Source organism: Panthera uncia (genome assembly GCF_023721935.1).
Source record: "Panthera uncia isolate 11264 chromosome E2 unlocalized genomic scaffold, Puncia_PCG_1.0 HiC_scaffold_20, whole genome shotgun sequence".
In the NCBI taxonomy this organism is placed as follows: domain Eukaryota; kingdom Metazoa; phylum Chordata; class Mammalia; order Carnivora; family Felidae; genus Panthera; species Panthera uncia.
This window is the reverse complement of record NW_026057589.1, coordinates 7,079,305-7,103,247: the sequence shown is the minus strand read 5'-3', so window position 1 is coordinate 7,103,247 and position 23,943 is coordinate 7,079,305. Positions and strand designations below refer to the sequence as shown.

The 23,943-nt window shown below is 36.9% G+C and overlaps 1 protein-coding gene across 2 annotated transcripts in view; it reads right to left on the bottom strand.

Moving 5' to 3' along the window:
- The window catches only part of CBFB (core-binding factor subunit beta), a 55,307-nt gene that overhangs the window by 20,774 nt on the left and 10,590 nt on the right, over positions 1–23,943 (bottom strand). For both annotated transcript variants that reach the window (XM_049622960.1, XM_049622961.1), the window contains exon 4: positions 3,621–3,737. In XM_049622960.1, the coding sequence (XP_049478917.1) occupies positions 3,621–3,737 (117 nt within the window). The remainder of the gene's footprint in view (positions 1–3,620; positions 3,738–23,943) is intronic.

Here is a 23,943-nt window from a genome sequence, read left to right as displayed (position 1 = left end):
GATGATTTTGGGATAGGGAAGGTTATAGAAAAGTGCTTACTGTACATTGAATGTTTGGAATCCCCTGCTTTAAAGTTTTTACATTATATAAGACCAATTATTGTATTAGTTTGCTATCACAACAGGTGGTACTTACTTTGTAGTTATAAAGCTCAATTTATAGACCGGAAAACTTGGAAAATTCTAAGTATGGAAAATGCTATGGGTTAAACTTAAAATTTTTATCTATCATTCAATAAAATATTTCAGTTTTAAAAGTCAACTAAATCTGAAATTTTACCTCATATAAATTCAATCTGCTGTATCACTTCTTACAGAAACAGCCTTGTAAATTGCTGATTATTTACTATTTCTCTGAAACAGTTGGTCACTCCTTATCCCTGTGGAAATCAAGGTAGCAGGGATTCCTTCTTAAGAATTTTAATTTTCGGGGCAGCTGGGTGGCTCAGTCAGTTAAGGTCCAAGTTTGGCTTCGGTCATGATCTTGGGGTCTGTGAGCTGGGAGCCTGGCATCAGGCTCTGTGCTGATAGCTCAGAGCCTATTTCGGATTCTATGTCCCCCACTCTGCACCTCCTCTGCTCACACTGTGTCTATCAAAAATAAGTAAACGTTAAAAAATTAAAAAAAAAAAAAAAAAGAATTTTAATTTGGGGGGCACCTGGGTGGCTCAGTCGGTTAAGTGTCTGACTCTTGATTTCGGCCCAGGTCATGATCTCACGCACAGGTTCGTAAGTTTGAGCCCCACATGAGATTCTTTCTCTCTTTGTGCCCCTCCCCCCACTTGTGCGCTCTCTCTCTCTCAAAATCAATTAATTTAAAAATTTTAAATTTACTTATTTACTTATTTGTTTTTAAGGCAATCTCTACACCTAATGTGGGGCTTGAACATATGACCCCAAGATCAAGAGTTGCATGCTCTACTGATTGAGCCAGCCAGGCATCCCAAGAATTTTAACTATGAACCTTAATTTTTTACTAGAAAGGTTTTGGCTTTTTATCTCTTGATAGGAAAATTCTCACATTTCCATATATGGAGAACACAGAAACAGACAATAGAGGGAAACAACAACAACAAAAAAGGATTCTTTTTTATTCCTGTCATTATTTTAACTTTATTATGAGGATTAATATAGGGGAGCCTGGGTGGCTCAGTTGGTTAAGCGTATGACACTTGATTTTGGCTCAGGTCATGATATCACAGCTTGTGGGTTCGAGCTCTGCATCGGGCTCTGTGCTGACAGCTCAGAGCCTGGTGCCTGCTTCGGATTCTGTGTCTCCCTCTCTCTCTGCCCCTAACCCACTCACATTCTGTCTCTGTCTCTCTCAAAAATAAGTAAATATAAAAAAAAAAAAAAAAAAAAAAAAAAAGAAAGAATATAAAAACAATCAAAAGAAATCAACACCTACTAATAAATGGACATTTTTACATGTTCTTTTAGCATTTTGAATGTCACTGCCATCCCATTACCTTCTGGTTTCCATAATTTCAAAAGACAAGTCGGTTATTAAACTTATTGTGGCTCCCTTGCATGTGATGAGTCCGTTTTATTGCTGCTCTTGAGATTCTTTGTTTTTTCAAAATCTGACTGTGATACATCTAGCTGTAGATTGCTTTGTGTTTATACAATTTGAAGTTTATTGAATTTCTTGGATATGAAGATAACTATTTTTAATGAATTTGGAAGTTTTCATCTGCTATTAATTCTTAAACTTTCTGCCCCTTTCTCTCTTTTCCTAGAACTTTCATGACATGTACACATTGGTACACATGCTGGAGTCCCATACTCTCTGAGACTGTTTTTGGTGTTTTTCTTTTTGTTCTTCAGACTGGATAATTTCTATTAATCTATGTTCATATTCACTACATCTTTCTTTCACCAACTCAAATTTGCTGTTGAGTGATCTCTACTGATATGCTCCGTTTGATGAGTCACTGTCATTGTAATTTGCCTTTAATCCTTTAAAGAAGAATCTTCCTTGAATTCTTTGAACATACTGATAAATAACTGCTTTTAAGCCTTTGTCACTAAGAAGCAACATTTGGGATCCCTCAAAGATAGTGTCTATTGGCTGTTTTTTTCCCTGAGTATCAGTAATACTTTCATGTCTATTTACATGTCTCTTTAATTTTTTGGTTTAAAATTGGACATTTTAGACAATATTTTGTAGCAACTCTGAATTCTGACCCCTGCCTCCACTGTGTTGTTGCTGTTTTTATCTGTTTAGTGACTTACCTGGACTAATTCTGTAGTTTGCTTCTCCAGTAATGTGTAGCCTCTGCATGTCCCTGCTTAGTTTTGTTTTGTTTTCTTTTTAAGTCTAGCTTTCTAGGGGGCTGCCCTAGGTCAGCATAACTTAATAGTCAGCCAATGACTGTTGAGAGGTTTAGCTTAAACACCTTGAATCAGCACTTCGTTCTTTTGCCACCAGATCTGTGTGCAGCTTGAGGGATACTTTCAAAGTACAGGGAGTTCATCACTCTACCCTGGTAGACTGGTAGCTTGGAAGGGCCCTCTTTGTCCTCTCCTGAGCCAGTGCAGCTTTATATATGCATAGTCTTCTAGAACATGAGAAGTAAGTGTGATTTAAAAAAAAAATTTTTTTTTAACGTTTATTTTTGAAGGAGAGAGAGACACAGCATCAGCAGGGGAGGGGCAGAGAGAGAGACAGAGGGAGACACAGAATCTGAAGCAGGCTCCAGGCTCTGAGCCATCAGCACAGAGCCTCATGCGGGGTTCAAACCCATGAACTGAGAAGTGTGATTTTAATAGGGCCCACATTAGCAAACTCTTTCCCTAGATTTCTGATAAATTTCTGCCTAGTTGGTCATTTTGTTGCTTCCCACATCATTAGCCTTCCCAGAACATTTGCCACAGAGACCTCTATTGTTTTTGATGACATTCCTGGGTATGGATTTTTTCATGCACTGCTCTAAATAAGGTCAGCTCCTTCTGACAGGACAGTAGAGTTGCCAGTCCTCTGGCTTGTCCCACCTGCCTGTCTAACCTGAGGGACCACAGAGCTGAGGGAATTAATGGAAGCAGCTACTGACACAAGTTATCACTGTCCTTATTGAAATTCAGTAGCTTTTTTTGAATAAATACCTCTCAATGCATGTCCCTTGGTTAATTTCCAGAGACCTTAAATATGTGTGTGTATGTATGTGTGTGTGTGTGTGTATGTGCGTGCACGAGTGTGTGTTTTAAACAATTTGTCCAGTTTAAGCACTGCTTTTTGGGGAGAGGATTTACCAAACTCCTCACCAAGTCATTCCAGAAGTGCTGCTCCATTTCAGAAATGCTACATTTTATTTTGAACTCTTCTACCCGATCTAATGTTCTAAAGATCAAGAACAAATATTAAACAGAACCATTTACTGGACTTTGAAGTGCCCCCACTGAGCAGACAGGAATAATCCAATGAAATTTAGAACCACTGAAGGAAAAACTTTCCCCAAAACCAGGACCGAAATGAGTCTGCACATCTTAAAGATTCCTCAACATCACTTCAACATGAGACTTTTTATACTTACTCTTAGAGATGGGGTAAAATAGATGTCTAGTTGAAGATTAGGGGTACAGAAAGGGACCATGTTCAGTAGAGCCTGAAGTCACCCTACCTGGGCTCGCTCCTCATCAAACTCCAGGCAGCCCATACCATCCAGTCTCTGGAGGTCAATCCAGCCTTTCCAGATAACACAGACTCCATTCAGAATCATGGGAGCCTTCAAATACACCTAAGACACAGAAAAGACACATGAAAACCAATGATAAGCCATCAGATACATGAAAAACGAAGAATAAACTTTAAGGAAACCTGTGGTTTTCTTGGGGGAGAAAAAGATGAATACAATTATAAAATTAAGAATTATAGGAAGGTATATAAACCATAGCTCTGACCAAATTCTAGAAGTTAAGTTAATCTGGTTTACCAGGATTTTATTTCTAGTCACAATTCTCTCAAGTTGTTTTTTAAAAAAAGTGATACAAATTTTATAAAAACTATAATAAAATGATACTTGAAATAGACATAGTTGAAGCTGAAGCTAGGACAATAGGTACTTTGCCTTGATTTTTGAACCTTGGGTAAAAAGCTATAAAGATGGAAAACAACTGGAATTCACCAGCCCCTAAAGACAGCACACACAGTTTCCCTCTATTTGGAAACCTGGAGCCACCCAGAGTCGGGCTCTTCATACTTCCCTTCAGTTTTATAAGCTACCTCATTGCTTCCTATGAAGTAATGCAGCTTTTTTCCTTTTTTTCTAACTTCAGTTAGCCAGTTAGTCTGCTTTTAACCAAAGAAACTTAACTGATACAACATTTATTTATTCACCATTATTTTTCAAGTAAATATAAATGATTCTAGATTAAAAGACACTTTAGGTATGATTTCAAAATTCAGACCAGTTTAATTTTCAACCACCAAATTCTGATACTGCCTGAAAATATAACTGTGCTCAAGAACAATTAAGGATCCACCAAGAAAGGAAAGGTGCTAATACTGTCATCTTAAGGTGAAAATTTTATTGTGAAACAGTAAGAAATATAAAAAATTTATTATAATTCCCACACCCTTCCCCCATCCTAATATCACACTATCCTAATAGTGACTTTAGGAAAAAACAAACAAACAAACATTGTTATTTTAGATCTTTTCTACCTCATTTAACATGGGCTTCAGGGGCACCTGGGTGGCTTAGTTGGTTAAGCCTCTGACCCTTGATTTTGGCTCAGGTTATGATCTCACAGTTCATGAGTTTGAGCCCCACACCAGGCTCTGCACTAACAGTATGGAGCCTGCTTGGGATTCTCTTTCTCTCTCTCTCTCTCTCTCTCTCTCTCTCTCTCTTTCTCTCTCTCTCTCTCTCCCTCTCCCTCTCTGTCCCTCCCTGACTTGCATGCATGCTCTAAGTAAATAAGTGAACTTAAAAAAAATTAAAACAAAAAGAAAACATGGGCTTCAGAATAAAAATCAGCATAGATGTTTATCATTTAATGCCTTAATAAGATTTCTTAAATGAAGAAGAAGCAGGACTTCAATGACTTTTCAAAACTCCAGGTTATCAAATATACATTTACAAATAAGGTCTTCATTTGTCTACACCAAATATATTTTATTTAAATAATCCAAGTGCTTTTGTGAGCTAAAATTAGCATTATTTATTACTTGTAATTATATAAAATTGGTTAAGACAGTCTTCATTTTAAGTAAAAAGCTGTAAACATCAACTTTTTCTTTTCTCAATTCAGCAGTTTCTTCAAAAATTTTGGGGCATTCTTGTTTTTAGAAAGGTTTAATAAGAATAATTGACTGTCAACAATTACAAATATGCTCAAAAAATTACAACTGAGACACCTGTAAAATAAAACCTACAGGATTTATGCCATCTTATTTTTGTCATTCCCCTCTACTATTAAACACAACCTTTTTTCTTGTTAAGGGCTCCAATAAACCACCCTGAACTAACTTCTATTTATATTGGGAAAAAAAGTCCAAAACATAAGGTTCCATTTCTCCTCCCATTTGGACCAAGGGAAGTAGTCTACAGTTATAGCTGAAACCGTTTAACCACATATTTCCTTCTGTTCTGATAAGTGCTCATTCTCTTCTACATTGTGAATTTAAAACTCCACTAAAGTGCACCTCGTCAGACAAGTGACTAAGACAACCTCACTTTCAACACCTCAAAACCTAAAAACAATAGCCCTCCTCACTGCCTATCAATGTAACTTGACTTAACATATCTTCTAATCAAGATCTCCACCTACTCTTTCTCACATGGGAGGGTGCCACACAGTGAGGACTGTAACATTTCACCTATCAAAGTACCTCATTAAATTCTCACACTAATCATGCACAGAATTCTCCTCTTCTAACAGGAGAGAAAGGTCAACTTCATGATTAGATTCTATGTTCTTCATCACATGATTTACATCATTTAGAATCAAAGATTCCATAATCTAGCTTATTCATATTAACTCTATAATCAAAATTATTTTCCTTATGAAATTACTGAATTTTTAAAAAGCCCATTCATTACTTCTTTATAAATGTTCTCTCACGACAAAGAAAACCACCAATCTGTTTCGGGAAAAGTCCTAAGTGGATTCGGAAAAAGACTATATTTCTTAGTCAAGGCTAGTGCCTAGAATCATAATGTAAAATAATATTTAGATGACTCTGGTGATTTATTTAGATGTTCACATTCAAAAATACAGTTTTACATTTAGATCTTCAAATGTTTGGCACTTTCATACATTTCATGAATACCAAACCTCAAAGTATGAAGAAGATAAAATTCTGTCTCTTAACAGTTCAGCATTTCGTAGTATAATCTAATAATACAATTTAAACACTAAGATATTTTTCACTGAAGATAATGAGGACTTATTTCAAACTGTGAAAAGAAAATGTATTAGAATGTGACCTAGGGATTAAATCTATTGTCCTAGAACAATTAAATATTTTATACGAAATGTATTCTATAAAGTCTTTAAAAGTAAAAAACAATCGATTCAGGGGTGCCTGGTTGGCTCAGTTGGAAAAGCATGTATTCTTGATTTTGGGGTCATGAGTTCAAGCCCCATGTTGGGTATAGAGATTAAATAAATAAACTTTTAAAAAAAGTATTAAACAGATTCAGCTAATCACACACAGAAACAACAAAATAGCCTGCTTATTTTTCCAAAAGTAAAGTAGCAGGGAATGTGAGACTTCACAGAAAGTTCAAAATGACTACAGCCTCACATTGTATTCTTCTGGAAATAAGGTAATAGTATTATGTAATTTTCAATAAAATCAATCTCTAAATATCAGGTGTGACATTACATTCAATCCAAATTATGCATAATATGACCTTACTGTCACCTTCTGTAGCTTTAAATACCACATCACTGTAGCAGAAGAGCTTCAGCAAAAACAGGTATGCACTGTCAGCTTGGCATTATCCACATACTGGGATACAATTCACCCACAAAAAGGAATAAAGTATTGATACATGCTACAATATTGTTTAAAAAAAATTTTTTTTTTATGTTTATTTAGTTTTGAGAGCAAGAGAGACAGAGCATGAGTGGGAGAGGGGCAGACAGAGAGGGAGTCACAGAATCCAAAGCAGGCTCCAGGCTCTAGCTGTCAGCACAGAGCCTGATGCAGGCTCGAACTCACGGACCGCAAGATCATGACCTGAGCCAAAGTCGGCCACCTAACTGACTGAACCACCCAGGGGCCCCATGCTACAATATTCAATTTAAAAAATAAATAAATATATATATATATATTTTTTAACATTTACTTTTGAGACAGAGAGAGACAGAGCATGAATGGGGGAGGGTCAGAGAGAGAGGGAGATACAGAATCTGAAACAGGCTCCAGGCCCTGAGCTGTCAGCACAGAACCCGACGCGGGGCTCAAACTCACGAACCGTGAGATCATGACCTGAGCCGAAGTCGGACGCTTAACCGACTGAGCCACCCAGGCGCCCCTGTTCAATTTTGAAAACATTATGCTAAGTGAAAGAAATCAGAAAAGGGCCACATATTACATGAATCCATTTATTTGAGATGTGAATATACATTGGCACATACAAATGTGCAATTTACAGAGAGAGACAGAAAGGAGATTAGTGGTTGCCAGGGGCTGATGGCGAGGGAAGGGGAGGGAGGGATAAGTGATTGCTAATAGGTACAGGGTTTCTTTCTGGATGATGAAAATGTTTTGGAATTAGACAGTGGTAATGGTTGCATAATTCTGCGAATATACTAAAAATCCCTGAATTGTACATTCTTAAAGCATGAATTTTATGGTATATGAATTTTATCTCAATAAAACAATTATAAAAATACTTATAATAACTTTGCAGTTGCATATCGGATACTAGCACTCTGAGAAGATATGGGTCGGTGATATAAATCTAGCAGCCATCAACAATACAATGGTATTTAAATCCAAGGGAGAGGCAGATATTGGCCAAGCAGTAAGTAGAAGGAGAAAAGAAGGGGGGCCAGGAAGAACTCTGAGGACATCCAATGTCTAGGTGCTGGATAAAAGAAAAGAACCCATCAGAGCAAGCTATAAACAGCCAGTGAAGAGAAAGAAAAACACATAAGGAACCTAGTGGTTAAAGGTTAAGTTATAGGACCCCACGGAAAAATTTCCCCTTTGTTGGATGCATTAGATACCTAAGTATTATCTTACAGGATCTTAGGTCACTCATAACTTTTAGGATTGCTTTTATTTAAGGTAGGAGTTCTTAGTCTGGAGTTCAGAGAACCTACAGGAGTTTGGGTTTATGGAAGTTTCAAAAAGACCAGAAACACCTTGAAATTCTATGTAAAAATGTGTGTGTTTGAGCCCATGTGCATTTTTTTTTGTAAGTTCACTACTTTCACCACATTCTCAAGACTGTACAAGGCAAAAAGATTCAATCATGACAGTAAAAACTTCATTCTTCCTCTTCCCTCATAGGCACCAAGATCTTTGTAGCAGAGAGCCAGAAAGATGATAAAGTCTTCACTTAAATTGACCAAACTTCCTAAATGGCTAAAAATTAGTTATTCTGTGTTTTGCCACATAAATTTATGTCAGAGGAAAGACATAAGAGACATATAAGAGAACCTAGTCAACTTCTCATTTATCAACCTGTACAAACAGTGCTATCTCTGAGAGTCTGGACTCTACTTATTCTGAGAATATCTAAATTTGGAATAAGCAGTGGCATCCTCAATTGCCCTTCTAAAATACTATATATTTATAGAAGTTTATTTAGTGTTTCTAGCTCCTGGGTAGCTGCACTAAGAATAGAAATTAAGGGTACAACAGGACAGCAGAAAGAGTGGTCTCTTCTAAGAAGTTCTAAAGAAAATAATTTCAAGATAATTAAAATAGAAAAACGGTAGATTTGCAAAGAAGACTCCCACCACACCAGTACTAAGCCACAAAATCAATATAAACAGAAACTCCTCACACTGGGTGAGCTTGAGCCCCGTATCAGGTGAGCTCAAGCCCCACTTTGGGTAAAACAGGAGCCCTGGTTGAGGCCCACTTCTCTCTCTCTCTCTCTCTCTGCCCCTTGTGGGATTCTCTCTCTCCCTCTCTGCCCCTTGCTCACTAGTGCTCTCTCTCTCAAAGAAAAAAAAAAAGAAAAAGAGAAAATAGAAAAAGATACATCTAGAGACAGAAACTAAGTGTCAAAGCTATTGCCAAAAACAAAGAGAAAACTTTATTGTCAAAAAAACCATTTCAATCAGAAAGAATAGTTCACTTCTCTATAATAAACTGCTAGAACTTAAAACACTTGTTAACTAAAATCTAGAAATGGAGTTATTAGAGAAAATAGTAAGAGGGAATGATCAGCCCCTTAGGTATTCGGTAAATATTTAAACAATGATTAATAGAAGAGCAGAAACAGAGCTGGAATTAGAAATGGTTTCTTGTAGCTTCTCTCTAATTTCAATATGAAAAGATCCACCTATTCAACAAACGTTTACTACCTATCATTTTGTGCAGGGTATGATTATCCAGGGCAGTGTGAATATACCAGGCATTTAAAAAAGATGTACATCCTACCATCCAAAAAAGATTCCAACACCAGTCAACTTAAAGTCTTTAAGGAGGAAGAGCTGACTACATAAATAAAGAACTGTAAGAATCAAAACTGAATTCACCCCTTACATTAAGTAGGACTCACTTAACTCTTAAGGTTAACGGAATATACCAATGATAGTAAAACTCAGCTTTCCAATGTTCCCAGACTACAGTTCTGGGGCACCTGGGTGGCTCAGAAGGTTGAGCTAACTCTTGATTTTGGCTCAGGTCATGATCCCAGGGTCTTCGGATCAAGCCCCCTCATCAGGCTCCACATGGAGTTTGCTTAAAGATTCTCTCTCTCTGCCCCTTTCTCCTGCTTGTGCTCTCTAAATAAATAAATAAATAAATAAATAAATAAATAAATAAATAAAAATTTAGAAAGACTACAGTTCTAGCAAACTTGTACATAAATAAGACTGAAGATTATCTACCTGAAAAATCCAGAATATTCAACTAAAAAACCAAGTGAATTAATGAATTCAATAAAGTGGCTGGATGGGGCACCTGGGTGGCTCAGCCAGTTAAGCATCCGACTCTTGGTTTCAGCTCAGGTCATGATCTTGAGGTTTCCTGAGTTGAAGCCCCGCGCTGGGCCTTGTGCTGGAGGCTCAGAGCCTGCTTGGGATTCTCTCTTCTCTCTCTCTCTCTCTCTGCCTCTCCCCAACTCGTGCTGTCTCTGTCTCTCTCAAAATAAATAAATTAATTAAAAAAAAAAAAAGTGGCTGCTGATAAAAATAATATGCAAAAACCAACAACTTTCCTATATTACAATAGTAACTCTTTAGAAAATAAGATGGAAAAAAAACACCTTATTTTAAAATATCAATAAAAGTATCAACTACTAAGAGTGAATTTAAGAAGGAACATGTAGACTTTATAAAAAGAAAATAGCTAATTTCTGAAACAAAGAAAATGATTTTAATAACTGGTGAGGTGTGATATTCTCTAATGATAAGACTACAAATGCCAATTTATCCCAAAGTAATCCTTATTCTAACAAAATTCCAATGAAATCTCAAAATAATGTTTTCTGGAATTTGAGAAGTCTATAGTTCATAAAAAAGAATCAGACTATCCAAGAAAATATTAGAAAGTATTTTTCTGCCCTTTCAGATATTAAAATATGTAACAATGCAACCAGTACATAGGTACCAGTGCTACGGAAGTCAGAAGAAACTTACTAGAATAAAGAAAAAATCAGAAATGAAACCAAGTATTTAATAAATGAAAAAGGCAACATTTCAAATCAATGGTAAAAGGATATTTTATTTAACTAGTGGAAATAGGAAAAATGGCTAACCATATGAAAAAAATAAGTTTAAAAGAAAATAAATAAAATGGCCAAAGACCTGAAAAAAATTCACTAACGATAACCAAATCTATGAAATTAAAACAAGATAACTGTATCTATTTCTAAACAAATGTAAAAAATAAGAAAGAACTTCAAGTCTACAAGACGAGAAACCAGGTTCTACTATATTGTCAGGAGTATAAACTGGTTAACAATTTTGGGAAGGCATTTTTTTTTAGCAGTGTGAATTTTCCTTTGATCAAATAATGTCATGCCCTATGACTATATCCTAAAGTTTAATCAAAGATGTACACAAAATATTTGATTATAAGGATGTTCACCTGTAAGGTTTTTTTTTTTCCAAAATGGCAAAAGATTATAAGTGACCTAGATGCCTAACATTTTACCATTGTTCAGTGTTAATGAATAAACAATATATATTAAACAAGTTTTCCTTAAACAGAAACACACATAAAACAAGTTTATGTATTGATCGAGGAAAATGTTATGACCCGGGGCTTGCCAGAACCTAACTCTGTAACATCCCGGCAAGCAGCTGTTTAGTATTAATTCAGTGTCTGCAGCCACTATAGAAGATAACTACCATATAATGAAAATCAACTGTAATTATTTTTATTTATTTTTAATGAATTAATGTATTTATTTTTTAAGTAAGCTCTATGCCCAATGTGGGGCTTGCACTCATGACCCCGAGATCAAGAAGCATGTGCTCTACAGGGGTGCCTGGGTGGCTCAGTTGGTTGAGTGTCCCACTCTTTATTTCTTGATTTCGGCTCAAGTCATGATCTCAGTTTGTGAGTTTGAGCGTGATGTCAGGCTCTGAGCTGACAGTGTGGAGCCTGCTTGAGATTTTTTCTCCCTGTCTTTGCCCTCCCCCGCTCATGGGCTCAAGCACTCTCTCTCTCAAAAATAAACAAACATAAAAAACAAAACAAAAACAAAAACAAAAAAAAGAGGCACAAGCTCTACACACTGAGCCATCGAGGGGGTCCAACTGTAAATATTGGTAAAAGAAAAGGAATATTATCACTATAATAGGAAGAGTGATAAAATGTGCTTTGGAATCAGATAAAACCTGGATTTAAATTCTAGCTTTATCAGTGCGTCTGAGACAAATTTAAGTTTGCTAATAAGCCTTAGATTCCTTACATATAAAATCAGAGCTAAATAATACCTCTTTCACAGGTGAGAGTAAAAATTAGTTAAGACATAAACATTCATAAAACATGAGACACATAGAGCACCACAAACATACTGACTGCGTGCATGCACATTACCACCAATGTTTTACACAGCGATTTCTTTCCAAGGGAAAAAAGCCTTTTTTTTTTTTTTTTTTTGAGAGAACTGAACAAATGTTCTCACCAATGAATCAACAGATATGCAGTAATACCAGGATGGCACAGACACCAAGGAAAACAAGATATTCTGCTAATGAAGTATGTACCCTGCCTTTTAATTTCAATTGTTTCTGTAGTCTATTTAACAGATTCCTTTGGAAGATACTCGGTTCTGACTCATCTTCCTTTAGCCACATGCTCCTCCCTGTTCATAAATGCAGTCAACTGCTTGCCTGTTGGATAATCACTAAGACAGTCATTCAATTTCACTTGCCTCTGAATCATAATTGGGTTGGATGTAACTGTAAAAAATAGCTTCTTCTGTAGTGATTTAATTTAATTTACCATCTACTCCTTATAATTCAAAAGAGAAATCATAATACAGTTTAATTCAGAATGTACCTGGAACTGAGATTGTATGTGTGTACATATTCAATAAATGCAGGCGTTAACCAAATAGAAAAACCCATCTTAAAATTTACATGGAATCTCAAGGGACCATGGATAGCCAAAACAATCTTGAAAAAGAAAAAAATGTGAGGACTCATAGTTCCTGATTTCAAAATTTACTACAAAGCTACAGTACAATCAAAAAAAGTATAGTTCTGACACAAAGACAAACATACAGACTGATGGAATAGAATAGAAAGCCAAGGAATAAACCATCCTGTATATGGTCAGATGATCTCTGACAAGAGTGTCAAGACCATCCAACAGGGAAAGAACAGTCTTTTTCAACAAACGGTGCTGGGAAAATGGATATCCACATGCAAAGAATGAAGCTGGACCCTTACCTAACACTATATACAAAAACTAACTCAAAACAGATCAAACCCTTAAATGTAAGACCTGAAATTATAAAACTTTTAGAAGTAAACATAGCATAAAAGCTTCATGACACTGGATCTGACAATGGTTTCTTGCAGATGACACCAAAGACACAGATAACAAAAAAAACACAGACAGGACTCAATGAACATTAAAAACTTTTGTGCATCTAAAGACACTATCAACAGAGTAAAAAGGCAACCCACAGAATGGAAGAAAGTATGTGCAAAAGATATATATGTTAAGGGATTCATATCCAAAATTAATATAGAGAATTCCTAAAACTCAACAACAAAAAATTCAATTAAAAAATGGGCAAAGAACCTGAACAGGCATTTCTCTGAAGATACACAAATAGCCAATCAGTACATGAAAAGATGCTCAACATCACTAATCATTAGGGAAACACATATCAAAACTATAATGACAGATACTACCCCACATTAGCATGGTTACTGTCACAAAAATAGAAAGCACGTGTTGGTTAAGAATGAGAAACTGGAACCCTGGTGCAGTGCTGGTGGGAACACAGAAAGAACATTCATCTGCGGTGGAAAACAGTATGGTGGTTCCTCAAAAAATTATGATCCATGGGGCGCCTGGGTGGCTCAGTCGGTTGAGCAGCCGACTTCGGCTCGGGTCATGATCTCATGGTCCGTGAGTTCGAGCCCCGCGTCGGGTTCTGTGCTGACAGCTCAGGGCCTGGAGCCTGTTTCAGATTCTGTGTCTCCCTCTCTCTGACCCTCCCCCGTTCATGCTCGGTCTCTCTCTGTCTCAAAAATAAATAAACGTTAAAAAAAAAAAATTAAAAAAAAAAATTATTATCCAGAGGGGCACCTGGGTGGCACAGTTGGTTAGGCATCCAACTTCAGCTCGGGTCATGATCTCATGGTTCATGCGTTCGAGCCTTGTGTCAGGGCTCTGTGCTGACACCTCAGAGCCTGGAGCCTGCTTCGGATTCTGTGTCTCCCTCTCCCTCTCTGCCTCTCCCCTGCTCACGCTCTGTCTCTCTCTCTCTCAAAAATAAACATTAAAAAAACATTTTTTAAAATTATGATCCAGCAATTCCAATTCTGGGTAAACATTCAGAAGAACTGAAAGCAAGGATCTCAAAGACATATATGTATATTTATGTTCATTGCAGCATAATTCACAACATCTAAAACATGGAAACCATCCAAGTGTCCACTGACAAATGAATGGATAAGCAAAATGTGGTATAAAACATACAAAGTAGTATTATTGAGCCTTTTAAGAAAATTTTACAATATGCTACACGATGGATGAATCTTCAGAACATTATACTAAGTGAAATAAGCCAGTAATAAAAAGACAAATACTATATGATTTCACTTACATGAGGTACTTAGTCAATATCATAAAAAGTAGAATGGTAGATGCCAGGGGTGCCTGGGGGGCTCAGTCAGTTAAGCATCTGACTCGTTTTCGGCTCAGGTCAAGATCTCAGTTTGTGAATCCAAACCCCGTGTTGGGCTCTGCGTGGACGGTGTGGAGCCTGCTTGGGATTCTCTCTCTCCCTCTCTCCACATCTCCCCTGCTCATGCGCTTGCTCGCTCTCTCTCTCTCAAAATAAATAAATAAAACTTAAAAAAAAAAAAAAAAAAAGAATGGTGGATGCCAAGGGCTTGGGGAAAGAAGAATGGGAAGTTATTATTTAATGGGTTTACAGTTTCAGTTTTATAAAATGAAAAGATTTATGGAGAAACTCCTGTGAAAAGGAGGTAGAATCAAAAAACAGAATCAGAAAATACAGAGTAGCCCACTCCCTCTGACCATTATTTCCTCCGGATCTCTAGCATGCTGTGAACATTGGCTCACATTATGCACACATCCCAATTCCAGTGTGAGCCTTAGGTTTTCTACAACCTACTCATGACTCTGCTCACAAACTTCCCCAGACGGGCTTTTCAAATTTGCAAAGAAGCTGAAAATCCAGACTTGACTCTGAGACTCTGTTCAGCTTATCTCCTAGGAGCTTTCACGTTAAAAACTACATTACAGTCTTTCACTGATACTGCCATGAAGTCTGTGCTTGCTATGTTCAGTTTCAAAACTAAACAATGCATTGTCTAGAAACATGTGCATAAGAATAAAATGACAAAGGAAAGCAAGGGAATAAATATATCAGTCAGGATAGTGGGTTGTTTTTTGTGTTGTTTTTGTTTTGTTTTTGTGAAGAGGGGTAGAGGACTGTGGAGTTTTCTAAGGCATCAGTGTCCAATAGAAATATAGCGGGAACCACAAATGCAAGTCACAGAGGTAAATATAAACTTTCTAGGACATATTCAAAAAATTAAAAAGAGGGGCGCCTGGGTGGCTCAGTCGGTTAAGCGTCCGACTTCGGCTCAGGTCATGATCTCGCGGTCTGTGAGTTCAAGCCCCGCGTCGGGCTCAGTGCTGACTGCTCAGAGCCTGGAGCCTGTTTCACATTCTGTGTCTCCCTCTCTCTCTGACCCTCCCCCGTTCATGTTCTGTCTCTCTCTGTCTCAAAAATAAATAAACATTAAAAAAAAAATTAAAAAAAAAAATTAAAAAGAAACAGGCGAAATTAATTATAATACTGTTATTTAACCAAATGTATCTAAAACATTATTTCAATACATAATATAAAAATTGAGAAATCTTACATTCTTTTTTTTGTACCAAGTTTTCAAAATCCAGTGTGTACTCTTTCACAAACAGCAAATGTCAATCAGACCAATCACATTTCAAGTGCTCAATAGTCACGTGTGGCCAGTGGCTACCATGCTAGACATCACAGTTCTAGTGTAGATATACTGTTATCTTTAGTAACAAGTACATGGACACTCGTTTTGTTATTTCTAAAACTGTACATACATTTTTATCCACTCTTTTATTTGTAAGATAAACTTAACAAATGCAAAGATGACTGGCATTTAAGGGAAAAATGCATTAATGAACATATTTAAAAAACTATATAGAATTATATGTAGAACTAGCCCACCTAATTTGGAACCTCTTGTAAGGTATTTTACGGTACTTAAAAATCACACTGCAGTAAACTCTACAGCAGAAAAAGCATGCTGAAACATTACACTGGTTTTATTGTACCATGCCACACAAAGTTAATGTCAAGTGTTGAAAACTTCCTCTAAACGTCATTTTTCAGAAGAATGTTCCACCTAGAAACACTGATGGTCCAACGTCTGGAAAAGCCATTCCTTTTGGTGAGCAATCTGAAAAGATTCTTACATCCCAATAATACTCATACTCTGAGATTAAGGAGAAAACATGTCTAATCTAAAACTTAGAAATTTATAATATGATTATATTCTTACATAATTTTTTTCTTCATGGAGGTATATATTTAAAATACCTGCTTTCTTACTGCATAAAAAAGTAACATTAGCCTAAGCATCACAAACCACCAAAAACTTGAACACTGCTAAGACCACGAATGCTATTTCTAGACTCTGCAACTCCATGCCTCTACTTTGTTTTTTTCTTTTCCTTCATTTTGAGAGAGAAAAAGCACGTATGCATGTGCACACGAGTGACAGGGGAGAGGAACAGAAGGAGAGAGAGAATCCCAAGCAGGCTCCAGGCTCAGCATGGGGGCGACTCCCATGACCCTGGGATCATGACCTCAGCTGAAATCAAGAGTTGGATGGTCAGGGGCACCTGGGTGGCTCAGGTGGTTAAGCAACGCCATCAGCTCAGATCATGATCTCACGGTTCGTGAGTTCTAGCCCCGAGTCAGGTTCTGTGCTGTCAGCTCGGAGCCTGGAGCCTGCTTCAGATTCTGTGTCTCCCTCTCTCCCTGCCCTTCCCCTGCTCACACTGTCTGTCTGTCTGTCTCTCTCTCTCTCAAAAATAAAATAAAAACATTAAAAAATTTTTGGAAAAAAAAAAAAGAGTTGGATGGTCAATTGACAGAGCCACCCAGGTGCGCCTCCATGCCTCTACTTTGAACTCACTTTACTTAAAGAAATCCTCACCCCAGTCCCAAACAGCTCTATATACCTTCCTTCATTTCTTAATTCTCTTTTCCTAACACTTTTTCACTCAAGTTGCCACCTTAAGTTCATATAAATTCTCTACAGCTTTCAAAACTTTTCCAAGTCCTATCTGACCTTTATAACCATCCAACAGGTAAAATTTTAAAACAAAGAAATTAAAAGTGAGAGATATTGGTGTGTCTGGCTAGCTCAGTAGAGCATGTGACTCTTGATCTTGGGGTTATGAGTTTGAGCCCCACACTGAGTGCAGAGATTACACACATACATACGTAAAAGTGAGAGATATTAAATAATTCATTTGCAGAAGGTTGCAAAGTTAGTTAGGAGGCAGAAGTTGGCACTCAGAACTCCTAACTCTATATATTCACTTAAACCACAGTGGCATTAATGAACTGCATTATTAATGTTTTCAAAGTATTTCAGGAAGTGTGAAAACAGACAATTTTCCTAAAGAATAAATAAGAGGGTGGACAGTCAATTTAATGCTTAACTCCACAGCATTTACAACAGTTAATATTATGAACTCTTTATATGACTACAGAATATATATGAATACTTCCCCCCACCCCAAAATATCTTACCAGTTCTGCTATCTTCATTCTATGATTCAAAGTAAACAATGCATGTTTAAGACAGTCTTGAACTGTACTAAAGGGGTACAATTTCAAGTGAAAACCTTCTAAAATTAAATGACAGAATTATTTGCTTCTTAGGAAAAAAAAGTAATAAAAGAGGTAGATGCTGTTTACTGTAGCCCATTCCCCAGTCAACTCTGTGACAATTACTTTTTAAAACATCAGAACTACTTTTACTAACATTATTATTATTAACATACTATTAACATGGAAGAATTATGTGCAGTTATCTAGCAGCTCAATTGTCATATTGAACATCACTTGCCCTACAAGTTAGAAAAACAAGTCAAGTAAAGTTAAAAGGTTAAAAAGAAAAAGATGAGGGATAAGGTTGTTTTGAAGACGGCAAAATGAGATGTAAAAAGGCCACATTAAAATATCAGTGATTATCCAGTGTAATGGAAAGAGTAACTTAGTAGGCTAAAATAATATGAGGTGGTATGTGGAATTCCTGGCAACTTACCTAATGATTATTTATTAGCAAGAGTGTGGTGTGTTGCAAACAACACAGATTCTGGGGAAAACAAAACAAAACAAAACAAAACTTGAGTCTGGATCCTGGCTCTCCCTAGGAAGTAGATTACATGATTTCTGAAGATTTTTCTGACCTCTCTGGGCCCCAGGCTCCTTAGCTGTAAAACCTAGCTATCACCAAATGTGTTCTAAAATCCAACAGAAGACTTCACTACATAGTGCAGGTTTCAGAGAATCCATGATAATGTAAATCGTCTACCACAGGGCTTGGCAATGATCACCATAAAACTGGTCTACAGATTTTCAAAACGTATTTAAAATGGTCTCAAGTTCTGAAAATATTCCAGAATTAGATGGTGGGGAAGGATGCATGTGACGAATATATTAAAAACCAATGAATCGTATACTTTAAAATGGGTAAGATGGCAAATTTTGTTATGTGCGTTTTACTTCAATTTTTAAAAATGGCCCAGAAATGTTCTGGATAGCAAAGGAACAGCAAGGACTGAAAGGCTGCCATGAATAAGCAATACCCTCAAAAAATGCGGAGGGTTCTCCCAAAGGGCCATTGATTTTTTTAAAAAAATTTTAATGTTTATTTATTTTTGAGAGAGAGAGAGTGAGAGAGAAACAGAGTATAAGCAGGGGAAGGGCAGAGAGAGAGGGAGACACGGAATCTGAAGCAGGCTCCAGGCTCTGAGCTGTCAGCACAGAGACCGATGTGGGGCTCGAACTCACGAACCATGAGATCATGACCCGAGCCAAAGTTGGACGCTCAACCGACTGAGCCACCCAGGCACTTCAAAGGGCCATTATTTTTAAAGCAATATTTTGTAAGTGAGGCCAGACATTTATTAAAAATTACGGTTTAATATGTGTAGAATATTTTGTTTGCTTGAAAAACACCTATATTTTCCTAATGGAAATGTTGAAGTCACATGTTCTGAGCTATCCTTTTGTTTTAATCTGAAGATCAACCTGACTTTACATCTGAAATTTTATTTATTTATTTATTTATTTAACATCTGAAATTTTAAAACACAAAAGGGCTCCGTATTGGTTGTATTTGTGGAAGAAAGGTTTTCATCCACAAAAACAACCTGGCAAACATTCCCAGACTTGGCCCTCTCCTTCTCAGGACACACAGTATAGGACAGTATGAGTCCTAAAAGCACAGTTACACTACCAGAAGGCACATTTTAAGTGTTATTTTAAATTCTTGGTTCCTAAGCACATATCAATTTTCAAAGTGAAAAGTTTATGATGGATAATAATTTCCAACTGTTCATATTGTATACTTTCATAAAAGAAAGTAACATTAATTAAACTCCTTACCATAGCACAGTCTATAACATGAAGAACTTGTTAGCCAGGCTATGGCTTCTAATCCTCTGTAGAAAACTAAGTATCTGAGAAGTGTTATCAAAGAAATAAAAAGTCTCTGAGCTTGCTCAAGCTACAAGTATTAAAACTTACAAATGTTTTCTTACCAGTAAAATGGAAATTATGCAAGTATCAGTGTATGTTATTTATGTATCAATTAAAACAGCTCCTGGTACTTTAAGTTTATTTATTTATTTTGAGAGAGAGAGAGAGAGAGAGAGAGAGAGAGAGAGAGAGAGAACTGAAGGGATACAGAGAGAGAGAGAATCCCAAGCAGGCTCTGCATCATCAGCGCAGAGCTCGATCTCATGAACTGTGAGATCATGACCTGAGCCAAAATCAAGAGTCAGACCCTTAACTGACTGAGCCATCCAGGTGCCCCATAATTCTTTTTTTTTTTTTTTTTAAGTTTTAATTTTAATTTCAGTTTGTTAGCATACAGTGTGTTATTACTTTCAGTTGTACAATATGATTCAACACTTCCATAAAATACCCGGTTCTCATCACAACAAATGTCCTCCTTAATCCCCATCACCAATTTAACCAATCCCCCCCCATCCACCTCCCCTCTGCTAAAACCAACACCACAATGGGGCACCTGGGTCCAACTTCAGCTCAGGTCATTATCTCAAGGTCTGTGAGTTCCAGCCTGGCATCAGGCTTTGGGTTGACAGTTCAAAGCCTGGAGCCAGCTTTGGATTCGGTGTCTCCCTCCCTCTTTCTCTGTCTCTCCCCTGCTTGCACGCACGTGCACACACTCTCTCTCAAAAAACTGAATAAACATTAAAAAATAAAATAAAATAAACACAAGAAACAACAAGTATTGGTGAGGATGTGGAGAAAGGTGAACCCTCTTGCACTGTTGGTGGGAATGCAAACTCATGTAGTCACTCTGGAAAATAGTACTGAGGTTTTTCAAAAAGTTAAAAATAGAACTACCCTAAGATCCAGCAATTTCACTACTAGGTATTTACCCAAATAACACAAAAATATTAATTCAAAGGAGTACATGAACTCTGATGTTTATAGCAGCATTACCTACAATAGCCAAATTATGGAAATGGCCGAAATGTCCATCAATTGACAAACAGATAAAGAAGATGTGGTGTAGGGGTGCCTGGGTAGCTGAGTCAGTTGAGAGTCCAACTCTTGATTTCAGTTCAGGTCATGATCTCACAGGTTTGTGGGATCAAGCCCCGCCTGCTTAGGATTCTCTCACTCCTCTCTCTCTGCTCCTACCCCAACTCATGAGTGTTCTCACACATTTAAAAAAAATGTGGCAGGCAAGGGAAACAAAAGCAAAAATGAACTATTGGAACCTCATCAAGATAAAAAGCTTCTGCACAGCAAAGAAAACAATCAGCAAAACTAAAAGGCAACTGAAGAAATAGGAGAAGATATTTGCAAATGACATACCAGATAAAGGGTTAGTATCCAAAATCTATAAAGAACTTATCAAATTCAATACCCAAAAAACAATCCAGTGGAGAAATGGGCAAAAGACATGAATAGACACTTTTCTAAAGACATCCAAATGGCCAACTGACATATGAAAAGATGCTCAACATCACTCATCATCAATGAAATACAAATCAAAAGCACAATGAGATACTACCTCACACCTGTCAGAATGACTAAAATGAACAACTGAGGCAACAACAGATGTTGGCGAGGACACGGAGAAAGAGGAACCATTGTGCAGTGCTGGTAGGAATGCCAACTGGTGCAGCCACTTTGGAAAATAGTATGGCGGTTCCTCAAAATATTAAAAATAGAACTACCCTATGACCCAGCAATTGCACTACTAGGTATTTATCCAAAGGATACAAAAATGCGGATTTGAAGGGGCACATGCACCCCAATGTTTATAGTAGCACTACTGGTGATAGCCAAAGTATGGAAAGAGCTCAAATGTCAATCAACTGATGAATGGATACAGATGTGGTATGTGTATCGATGATGAATGGATAAAAAAGATGTGGTGTGTGTGTACACACACACACACACAGACGAATATTACTGGATAAACAAAATGTAGCATATCCACACAATGGAATACTACTCAGTAATAAAAAGAAATGGACTACTACTATACACACAACATGGATGAATTTCAAAAGCATGTTGCTAAGTGACAGCTAGACACAAAAGTCTATATACTGTGTGACTACATTTATATGAAATTCTAGAAAAGACAAAACTATAGTAATAGAAAGCAGATCAGTGATTGCCTGGTCCAGGGGGTGAGAGGATTGACTGCAAAAGGACATGAGGAAACTTTTTGAGGTTATGGAAATGTTCTACATCTTGATTGTGGTGGTGGTTACACCACTGACCGTATACATTTCTTTACTGAATTGTATACTTAAGGTAGGTGAATTTTGTCTCATAAATAGAAATATTTGAAAAAAAAATTATGAAAGAAAATGAGCAGAAAAATTAGGATGTAACAGCCTACAGAGGTCCCCTCAGACCTACTGTCTTCTTTAACTTGGAATATATAATTCAGATAAGGCCACAACTAAAATTTTACCCTTACACTAAAGGTAAATCCATGCAAATGATACAATTCAAGAGAAGAGAAAGAGAATATACAATCTTCAAATACTCTGGAGGAACATTTACCATATATGCAAATTAATGTAACTCTAACTGGAAGGTACTAGGACATCCTAAATTTAAATTTTTTTTTTGAAATGTATTTATTTACTTTGAGAGAAAAAGAGAGAGAAAAAGAGCATGAGAGGGGAAGGGTCAGAGACAGAAGCAGAGAATCCCAAGCAGGCTCTACACTGTCAGTGCAGAACTCGATGGGAGGCTCGATCCCACAAACTGTGAGATCATGACCTGAGCTGAAATGAAGACTTGGACGCTTAACTGACTGAGCCACCCAGGTGCCCCAGACATCCTAATTTTTAAACCATCTTGTTTATGCATGAAGTCAGTCAACTCTCCTAGATTTAAAAATTATTAAAATGAAAACTTGTCTTTAAAAATATAAGCATAAGGCTGTCAATTCTAAATTTTATAATTCAGTTATTAAAATATTATAGTATGCTTAAAATATACTTTAAAAAACCAGACAAACCAAGAAACAAACTCTTAACTATAGAAAATAAACTGATGGTTATCAGAGGGGAGAGGGTGAGGGGAATGGGTGAAATAGATGATGGGGATTAAAGGGTATACTTATGATGAAAAACATAAAATAATAAAAATAATTACATGGAAGTCAGCTTTTTAGAAAAGAATTTTTTAACGTTTATTATTGAGAGACAGAGAGAAACGGAGCATGAGCATGGGACGGGCAGAGAGAGGGGGAGACACAGAATCCGAAGCAGGCTCCAGGCTCTTAGCTGTCAGCACAGAGCTGGATTCGGGGCTCAAACTCACAAGCCGAGAGATCATGACCTGAGCTGAAGAAGTCAGACGCTTAACCAGTTGAGCCACTCAGGTGCCCTGGAAGTCAGCTTTAAAACAGATTACTTATTCCGATGCACTAAATTCCTGATAACTAAATGCTAGAAAATATACTTCATGTTTTAATTGAATAGAAATACATACTTAAAATCTGGATTTGACAAACTAGTTGAAAAAGTTGTGTCAATTTCTCTTGGGGAAAATCACATTCCAAAGCTTTACCACAGCTATCTTTTATTTGGAGTGACTGGGCTGCCTGAGGAGGAGAAGGAACTTGTTGAGCTTGAATAGGGATTTCTCAAAGCTAACATCAAGGAGTCCTCTAAACCCTGCCAAATTGTGGATGGTATATAAACAGACACAATATTTATTTTGGGACAAAGATCTTGCAGGCAAGTAAGCAAAATACTCCAGAAGCAGCAGAATCACAGAACTTTGGAAAAAGCATTTAAAAGAAGAATCTGTCCTCATTCATTAAATCAAATGCTGTTAAATTTTGTTTTACTTATGCTCATGAAAATGAAAGATAAAAGATTTTTGTTTTAAGTACAAAAGTTCAGAGGAGAAAAAAGAGAACCAAAATTTCTTAAAGCATCTGCTCTAATGACATATACTTCATAACTACTTCTCAATGTCTGCTAGTAATGTTATTTGACTATCAAATAAAATCAGAAGTTATAAATAGAAATACAACAACTGTATTGGGTGAGTGTAGTAACACTAGATAGTATATTCAATTTCCATAGAAAACAAACAGTAGCGCTGTAAAGTTCATTTTTTTTTTCAGTTTATAAAATACTTTTCTTTTTTTTTTAATTTTTTTTTTTAATGTTTATTTATTTTTGTGACAGAGAGAGAGCATGAACGGGGAGGGTCAGAGAGAGAGGGAGACACAGAATCAGAAGCAGGCTCCAGGCTCTGAGCCATCAGCCCAGAGCCCGACGCGGGGCTCGAACTC